This window comes from Chaetura pelagica, unplaced genomic scaffold (genome assembly GCF_000747805.2).
Source record: "Chaetura pelagica isolate M959 unplaced genomic scaffold, ChaPel_1.0 scaffold16, whole genome shotgun sequence".
In the NCBI taxonomy this organism is placed as follows: Eukaryota; Metazoa; Chordata; class Aves; order Apodiformes; family Apodidae; genus Chaetura; species Chaetura pelagica.
Genome location: NW_009953721.1, coordinates 1,719,436 through 1,728,944, shown reverse-complemented (window position 1 = coordinate 1,728,944; position 9,509 = coordinate 1,719,436). Strand labels below are relative to the sequence as shown.

Here is a 9,509-nt window from a genome sequence, read left to right as displayed (position 1 = left end):
GTGAGACTTAGCCACTTGGAGTATCTGGGCTTACCTGTGCTGAGGAGTCTTCTAGTCAGGAATGAGTTCTTTAAAAAACAAACCCACACCTAGTGAACTTAGAAGAAAGCCACTGGAGTGGAAAAGAAAGTCTAGTGTGGTGGGGGTTATGAAAGGCAGCTCTAACTTGGAAGGTTCTTTTAACAGTAGAAAACCCTAAAGTCTATAAAAATTTAGTGTACATACTGCTTTAGTGCTTGAGCACCAGAGGCTGATAAAGAAATATAAACTGTCTTAGTTTGTTACGTTCTGTGAGTGAGAGATTTGGGTTTGTTAATAGCAACAAAAAAATACATCTTCTTGTTAACTGGAGGACTCCTGCTATTAATAATGACTGTCCTGAGTGGCTTGGGTGAGAATGAGAGTGTAGACTCTGTGGCAGTAAACAAAAGAATGTAGGCATGGGACGCAAATAGTCCACCAGCATCTGTTTTTTGCAGGGTGCTAATTTTTTTGAGCAAATGGCCCATTCTTTGCCTTATCAATGTTTGCAGAATATAGTTAAAAAAGGTAAAATACTTCAGCTTTGTAAATGGTTGTATTTCTCATTTTTGAAGTCACTGAGGCTTGCAGTACTCAGTCCAAGTGATATAAAATGTGAAAAACAAATTAACAAACCCAACAACATCCTATTTACGTATTTGAATTTGATGAGTTTGGAGCCCCCAACACAAGAAGAAGTGTGTTGGAGGGTGTCCAGAGGAGGACAATGAAAATGATCCAAGGGCTGGAGCACCTCTCTTATGAAGACAGGCTGAGGGAGTTGGGGTTGTTCAGTCTAAAGAAGACTCCGGGGGGAACTCATAGTATCCTTCTGGAACCTGAAAGGAGCCTATAAGAACGCTGGGGAAGACCTGATCATTAGGGCATGTAAAGGGCAATGGTTTTAAGCTAAAAGAGAGTAGATTTAGGTTGGAGACTAGGAAAGTTCTTTAACGTGAGGGTGGTGGATCACTGGAACAGGTTGCCTACGGAAGTGGTGGGGGTCCCATTCCTGGAGATACTCAGAATCAGGCTTGATGGGGCTCTGAGGAATCTTGTAGTGTGAGATATCCCTTCTTATTGTAAAGAGGTTTGCCTAGATGACCTTTAGAGGTCCATTTCAACCCAAGACACTCTATGATTCTGTTTTCAGACTTCTCTGTGGTAACAATCAGGACTACATCCAGGCCTGGAGTGAAATGTTGCTAAGAATGAGAAATGGCAATATCTTACCAAGGTGGTTTCTGGTGACCTGAAAGGAAAGCAACTGTAAGTAAGCAGCACTGTGAAATTTCTGTTGAAAATTTCTGTTTACCCATAGTATTGCTACCTCAAGAGTGAGCTGATGCTAGCCGCCTTCTTCTCTGTAGATCTTTACTTCATCAAACACTTCACTTGATAAATGAGGCACTGGTCTGCATCGTGTAAAATACTGTTGCTGATTGTGTAGTCATACCTCCTCTCAAGGTCTGCATGGCCAAAGGCATTAGTGAACAAAGCAGAAAATTCCATGGATATTTAGCTGGTGTAACAGTACCAGGGAGATGCATGAGACAGTAATAATTTTGGTGATATTACAGTGGGTAATACAGTTGTCAGTAAACCAACATGGCAGTAATAGGCATAAAATTCCAACAAGGCCAGCTGTAATATGTCAGTGTATCAAATCATTAAAATGGGAAGGGCATTTGAGACTTTATAGAAAACTGAGGAGAACAGAATCTTCATCAGGCTTACCAGATCACTCTTAGACAGCTATGCACTTTCAACAGTGAACTAATTTCTAGGTAGGAAACATGGAGAAAAACTCACTTAATAGAAACTTGCCTACACTAACCAATAACAACAGCCTGAACAAATAATGGACTTGGTTACTCTGGCTTCCTCAGGAATTTATTAGACTAGCCCATGAATAAAGTAAATGGATACAGGAAATTTACACACTTCAAACCTATTTTTTTGCTCTTTGTAAAAGAAGTGTCAACTTAGTGCTCTGATGCAGATCAGAATATGGGCCCAGCTGTTCATACGCTTCCTACCTCTTGCCGTATTTTTTTTTTGGTGTTTAACACAAACAGTAAGAGGAAGAGTTGGAAAGACAAGTTTAATCTTTAAAGTGATTGCACAGTAGAGCGCTTCCTGAGAGAGAAATGAAAAGACTTTTAAAAAAGATTTTTTTCCTTTTGAGTGTCTTTTTAGAGATAAATATCTATCTATGCATATGCAAACATCTGTTTTAATCCGTCTTTCTCTGTGCAGCTGTGCTAAAATGAAAACTTTTTTTTTTGCCCAGGTATGGCAATTAGAAGGAACCTTGTTAAGGCAAAAGGGGAACTAAGATTTAGGTGTGACTCTCTTCTCTTGAAGATTTTGTTATATTTAGCTGTGTACACATTTTAAGTTACATAAGCCTTGCATCTTTCCTTCTTGAAAGTCAAAGAAAAACAGAAATTACATTGTTCAGAAGCAAACTGTTTCAGAAGCAAATTTCCTGTTGGCAATCTGAGTTTTTATTTGTTTTGTTTTGTTTTGGTTTTCCCTTGGTTTGTTTAACTTCTTTTATTCCATGACACTCTTAGGTGTTATGCATGAGTAGCTGAATATACTTGTCCTGCCTGGAGTATTAGCTGCTGCATTTGCTGAGTCAACTGACTCTATCTGCCCCTCCGTCACCAGGAGCACTATTGGAATAAGATGGGTTAGCTCTTGTGGCTGTGCACTTGTGAAAGCGGAGACTGTCCAGGCCTCAAGAGCTGCTTCTTTTCTAATGTGAAAGGAGACAGTGAAATACCTGAACAGATGATGTCAATGGAGGCTGCTGCTGAAAAACACGGGTTGTATGAACTGGATTAAGGAAAATCTGTGCCCTCTCTAGAACAGGAAACCTGGTCTTGCAGGACATGGAGAAGGCAGGGGTGCTCAATGACAGTAATTTTTTTTTTGGCTCAGTCGTCACTGGCAAGGGCTCTGGCCAAACCACCCAAATTACAGAAGGCAAAGGCAGGGACTAGGAGAATGAAATTTCCCCCATGGGTGGAGAAGAGCAGGTTCAAGACCATTTTAAGGACCTGAAACTGCACAAGTCCATGGGATCTGATGAGATCCATCTGCAGCTCCTGGGTCAACTGGCAGCTGAAGTTGCAAAGACACTTTCCATCATATTTGAGAAGTCATGGCAGTCTGGTGAAGTCCCCACTGACTGTAAAAGCAGAAACAACCTCAGTTTTCAAAATCGGAAAAAAGGAAGACCTAGATAACTACAGGCCATTCAGTCTCACCTCTGTGTCCAATGAGATCATGGAGCAGATTGTGCTGGAAAGTATGCTAAGACACATGAAAAATAAGGAAGTGATTGGTGGCAACCAGCGTGGTTTCACAAGGGGCAAATCATGCCTGACAAAGGTGGTGGCTTTTTACAGGGTCAGAGGACAAGGGAAGAGCAAGTGATGTAATTTACTTGGGCTTGTGCAAAACGTTGACACTGTCCTGCACAACATCCTGGTTTCTAAATTGGAAAGATACAGATTTGGTGGATGGAACACTCAGTGGATAAGAAATTGGCTGGATGGTCACATGCAAAGAGCAGTGGTCAACAGCTTCATGTCCAAGCAGAGATCAGTGACAAGTGGTGTTCCCCAAGGGTCTGTGCTGGGATTGGGGCTGTTTAACATCTTTGTCAATGACATGGGCAGTGGTGATAAGTGCACCCTCAGCAAGCTTGCCAAAGACACCAAGCTGTGTGATGTGGTTGACATATTGGAGGGAAGGGATACCATCCAGAGAGACCTGGATAGGCTGGAGAGGTGGGCCTATGTCAACCATGCTCATAAAGTTCAATAAAGCCAAATTTTTCTCTTTGTTATATATTTTTTGTCAGAAGCTAGTAGGCGTACATTAGACTGAAGTCTAATGGGAAGATGTATTTTGAAGTGCACATCTATGAAAAATTATTGTTGTGCCAGTATTTACTGTACCAGAGAGTTTGCCTCACATCAGCTACTTACAGAGAAATTGCAATTATACAGTGATAGGTTATAACAATAGCGCCTCATTAGTCTAAAATACCTCTGTGCATGTTCTAATGAGGAGCTTAAAACATTGTACAAACAGCACCTAATGAAGTTAATGCCACCCTTGAGAGTTGAATATCAGTGGACCTGTTTTTACAATTACATTAAGTGAAACTTGAAGATGTGAGGGTATTTGGGGAGGGTTAAGGAACTCTGCTGATTTTGATCTAGTGTCTGTTACCAATTAATGCTGAGTGTTTGAAAAGCCTATTCAACCTGCTCAAGTCATTCGGGTAAGTGAGGTAGGAAGACCCTTCAGAATTTCAGTTCTTCTGTTTGACCAGCAGTACAGAACTGTGTCTGTGGGGTCCCTAGTACTTCAAATTAATTACATAAAGTTATTGTTTGTTTCAATTTGCAGTATGTAGCATTGCTTAAAGGAACTGAACCGGGGTAGATTTGATCTCTTTCTCTCTGCATGGGTTCCTCGGAACATGAAACTAGACACAATAAGTTTAAACTTTTTAACAACTGGCTTTAAATTCCTAACATTATCTCTAAGTACAATAAATACTATGTATTGATTTGCTTTCTGAGTGTTCTAATCTGGCATTGAATTACTTGTGTTAAGGAAGACCAGAAAATACCACAAATACAGGTTTTTTTGTTCACTGGCTTTTAACATTTTTGTCACTTTTGTAACTCAAAATATTGAATTAAACCTCTGGAGTCATACACAGGATGGGCTTTGGCTTATAATCAGAAAAATTGCTTAGTTAAAAAAGTTAATTTAGTTTAAAATTTTAAAATTTAAAATACAGTTTAAAATTTGATGCCTGTGTCCTTAAAAATGCTATCAAAACTGAACTGTTTTGTACTATGTTTTTGAGGTATGATAGTAACTTTGCAGGTATAATAGCAGTTTTTTTCAGCACTTTGTTTTTTGTATATTGTTACTCAGGTAAGCCATGGATCCACTCTTTGCCTAACATCTGTTCAGCCTCACTTTTGGGGTCAGCCTTGTTTCTGAGCTTTCCCTTATAAGGTGGGAAAGGTAGATTGTCTTGCGATTCTTCACTGACCATCTGCAATTGCTGTCTTGAATTCTTCTCCTCTAACTTTATTTCGCCTTCAGCAATAAGACACTTATTTTCTAAAATCTGTTGAAACTGCTAATGATGAAATCTCCACTGTTTTTTTATTATGACTTTTGTATTTTCTGATGCAGTCTGCTGTGCTTTATTGGCTTTGTACTTTCCATGCTTTTTTCCTTCCCCCCTTCAGTAAAATTTTCCTATGACTCATCTTATGTATAACCTTGTGTATAACTTCTGTAACTCTTCCCTTCCATCCCCTTTTGTTTTTCCTTTCTTGTGTGTGTGTAACTTCCTTTTGGCAGGAGAAAATTATCACCTTTTGTGGTTCAACTGCCATTTCCACACTAAATTTTTCTGAAAATACTTTTTTGTTTTTCTGTTCCTTCCTGGTATGCCCTCAAGGGGTATGGAAGGGCATACTCTGTTACTCTGAAATGAAGACAAAAAGGAATAGGTCATTTGGAAAAAATAGCCTTTCTCTTTGTGGGCAGTGAACTTGTGACATTTATTGGTGTATAAACTGGAAAACATTTAGGAAACAAAAGGTCAGATTCTGTTCCCTACAATCTAAATTCTTTTTTCTACCTACAATGTAAATTATACTTTCTGGGTAAATTATTTTCAAACATATTGACTGTTTTTTTTAATTAATAGATTAAGGAGACTCTCCCATGGTATAATTTAGTATACGGTTGAATACTGTACATTATCACTAGATCAGTCTGGGCCTTGAATTGTTTTAGAGAACAACAGTTTAAAAAGACACAACACCAATTTAAGCTTGCAACAGTAGGGTAAAATTTAATTTTCTGATCTAATGTTGTCTCAAGAAAAAGATACTGTGGAGGTGGTATAGCTAATGTGGGTGGCAAGGAGAAAGCTGATAAAATACTATTCTGAAGCTTTATCCTGCTTTTGTCTTATTTATCTTTTTTCTTGTTTGTTTTTTGTTTAGTTCCAGTCCAAATGTACCAAATACACAGGAGAACAGCACCTGGCTGTGAGTCCTGGCAATGTGGTGGCCTGTGCTGAGAGTGTCTGCTTTCCTTTTCTTGTGGAGCCAGAGTCAAGGACCACATACCTGCAGCTCTCCTAGTGCTGCAGCTACCAGTTTGTCTGCTTGGGATGGTGACTCATACAAATTATAAACTGCTGGTCCTGCAGTCAGTTTTGGAAACAGTGCTACAAACATTTAGTGTCTGAATTTTCTACAGCTTGGGGTGAGTTCAGGATATTTAATAATCCATCTATTTGTTTGTTCTGAAAACTATTTTAATAACATTTCAGTTAAAGAGCATCCTTTACAAGTATTCCCTATGTGAGAATGCTCTTGATTGTTTCTGCAGTGGTCTTACTAATAGTTAACACGGCTTTTCAAGCAGTAGTCTTTATTCCAAATAAAACTTTTTTCAACTGTAATCTTTCTGGCTCTCATAAAATGATGCTTAAATGTAGTTTATTTTTCTGAGAATAGAAGTTAAAGGGGTTGAGCCAAGAAGGATGAAAGAAATGAGAAGGCTGAGATATGAAAGTAGCCAGATGTCAAAACACATGGTTGCTAATTTATTTGTGAGTTATTTGCTAGTTTTAATGCAAAATGACAGAACATAAGAAATTACAAGTTAAAGGAAGTAATACGTATTTTCTCTATGGAAGAAGTATCTTATTATGTTGCATTTTACTCAATGTTGTCTACATTCTGTGGCAATATTGCGTTTTCTACATCTGAGATTACTGGATAACAGTAGAATGTGTCAGTACAAGTGAGTACTAGTGAGATCCTTCTAAATCAGCAGTAGTTAATTTGTGATATGGATGCTTGTGGTTGTTAATTATAAGGGAAGCTATAAAAGTTTTGGTGAATAGTTCATAGATTGCATGGTGGTTCTGGTCAATAGCAACTAACCTCTGTGAATTAATAGCTTGAGTGTTAAAAAAAAAAGGGAAGGGAGACATGTGGGCAACTATATAGTTTTCAGGTGGCTATTAGCTGCAGAACCACCGAGTCGGTTGTCTGCTTTAGCTTCATCAGCTTGCAGGATTTAGTTGTCATGTGTTGTTTTTTTTTTAGTCTCCAGAGCCTTTTTCCTTGATTTTGACCCAAATCTTGCTCATGCTAAAGAAGACCTGAATCTGCTGCTATGTCATGATGCTTTCAGAGGAAACACCCCTATTAAATATCTCAACCAGGAAAGGAGGCTTGTGTGATCCGTTAAGCACCTGGAGTCCAGGAAAATCCATCCAAGTGTGTCTCTGTTTGAATGAGAACAAGGTATATAGACACCAACCAGTTGATATATGAAACAGTTTAATAATTGACAATCTATTTTACAACTGTTGTACAGCTTAACTAATGGGAGAGGGATGTCTGTGTTGCTCAAGAAGAGGGACACTGTGAAACTGCAGCAGTAACAGAAGCACCAAGTACCTGGTGTGTCCACTTCAGCTACTCTGTGGTGCAGTGGGGTCCCAGCACAGCACCTGCAGCAGCAGGGTTGGGGCTGCAGGTGCAAGTCAGACAGTGAGGGGCTGAAGGGGTTGCGGAATCTGGTGGCCCTAGCATGGCCAGAGCAGTGACTGCTCCCAAGTGGACAACTGTGGGAAACAAAGGGTGCCAGAAGAAGTAAAAGGAAGGGGGTGTGAGGCTTTACCGCAGCAGCTGCCCCCACAGGCTGCCCATCTGCACGTCTTGAGGGGCAGCTTTTCTTCAAAGGCAGTCCTTGTGAAAATGGAGCTGGTGCTCTCCTCTTGAGGCCAGGTCTTGGCTTGCACCTCTCGAGCAGGTGGGGATCATCTCTCTTGAAGTTGGGGTGGTAGTAGAAGAGTAACTGGAACATGAAAATGAAGAATAATTAGTTGACAGTCTTTGGAGATGGGAAAACACCAAGACAGGAGAGCTGAGCCTCGTAATGGCACAAGAGCAACATAGGACCTCAAAAGGTGTGTTGGGCGTTTGAGGCCTAAAGCTGAGGCTAACCAGAAGGTTCTGCTTCTGGAATGTGTTACTGGAATGGGGTGCCAGAATCCCTCAAGTGGCTTCATGGGCATGGGAAGTGATGTACCTTGCTGGGAGCAGAAGGTGCTGCTACTTCTTCTGCCAGAAGTTCATCAAGAGAGTCAGATGTTTCGGAGTCACGTTCCACTTTGGTGAATCTGTAGAGGTGGAGCTGACGAAGGAAGCCTTCCATGCTGTCAGTTTCAAAAACTCCCCATGCCAGCGCTTCCTTTTGGAAGGCCTCTTCATTGATGGCAACACAGATGCCATCATCAACCCACCAGATGGACTGAAACTGGTGGCTCTGGAGAATTCTCCAGAGCTTCTTCGGAAAGGCGAGAGATGCAGAGTCCTCAGCTTTGCTGGAGGTCTCGTTTGAAGCAATGTAACAAATTCTTCTGTTGCTGTGGGCCGTGCTGCATGCTTGGCAATGCATTTTGTCCTTGAGGGATGGTAGATCAGCATCCCAAGGTGCTCTTTTGTCCCATCCCAGAGGGGCAGGAGAGGCTGAGTCAGCGAACTCCATGAGCTCGTCCTGAGCAGAAGCAGATGACAGTTCTCCAGGGGACAGCTCCCTTTCCCACTCTCTTGTCAGGGTTAGACCCAAGTGGATCCTAGCTGTAGGTGTTTCCCTGGACAGATAGGCTTGGTCCTTCCAGACAGGAAGTGCCAACAAACTGGCAGAGGAAGTTCTCAGCTGTTACCAGGAGACTTGTGCTGTGTGGCTGTGACATCACAGCAGCTGCTGGATAGTAGTTGTTGCTTGTTGTTTCCAGATGCTTGCTGCAGGTGTTTGGATTCAAGAGTTGAGCAGTAAATGCAGCTGTCTGGAGGTGTTGCAGGCAGTGCCAGGGCAGTGCAGTGTCCCATTGGCTGGGGGAGCTGGCAGCCAGGGAGGAAGACAGAAAGCTGCATCCAAGTGTCCCATTGTGCAGGCTGGGCACCTCTGCCACCTGCAGAAATGCACTTGCCCTCTTTGCTGTAGTGGAGGCTTTGGAGCTCCCGCTTCAGAGCCTGTTTGACCAAGAGTTGGGGGGATGAACAAGGTTGGGGGTGCAGCCAGTGCCCAGCCTGCTAGGTTGGTGGGGTGTGTCCTTCTCTGGACTTTGCTTGGCCTTGGCCATGTGGTGTCCTGATCAGCTGCCTTCTGGCCTCCTGTATTTCTCTCCAGTGGCCTGTGGAAATGCTTTTTCCAAGCACCGATGCCATCAGTGGTTGTTGCATGAGGCACTTCAGCCCAGTGTTAGGGACCTAGGACCATCTCACAGCCCAGCTCAGTTGCCCAGAGTTGACTCCTGAGCACTTCTGTTCCAGAATGTCTACAAGACAGCATGAGGCTGCTTGTCTCTCATCAGTAAGGGAAACTTCACTCCCATACAGGAAGTC

General features: G+C 41.8%; 1 protein-coding gene across 1 annotated transcript in view; it reads right to left on the bottom strand.

The window, feature by feature from the left end:
* Nucleotides 1-3,142: 3,142 nt before the first annotated feature.
* Nucleotides 3,143-9,509, bottom strand: part of LOC104391243 (heat shock transcription factor, Y-linked-like) — a 6,989-nt gene continuing 622 nt past the window's right edge. The window contains exons 2-4 of the mRNA XM_010000483.1: nucleotides 8,191-8,800; nucleotides 7,780-7,956; nucleotides 3,143-3,220 (exon numbers count right to left, since the gene is read on the bottom strand). Coding sequence (XP_009998785.1) covers nucleotides 3,143-3,220; nucleotides 7,780-7,956; nucleotides 8,191-8,800 — 865 coding nt within the window. The remainder of the gene's footprint in view (nucleotides 3,221-7,779; nucleotides 7,957-8,190; nucleotides 8,801-9,509) is intronic.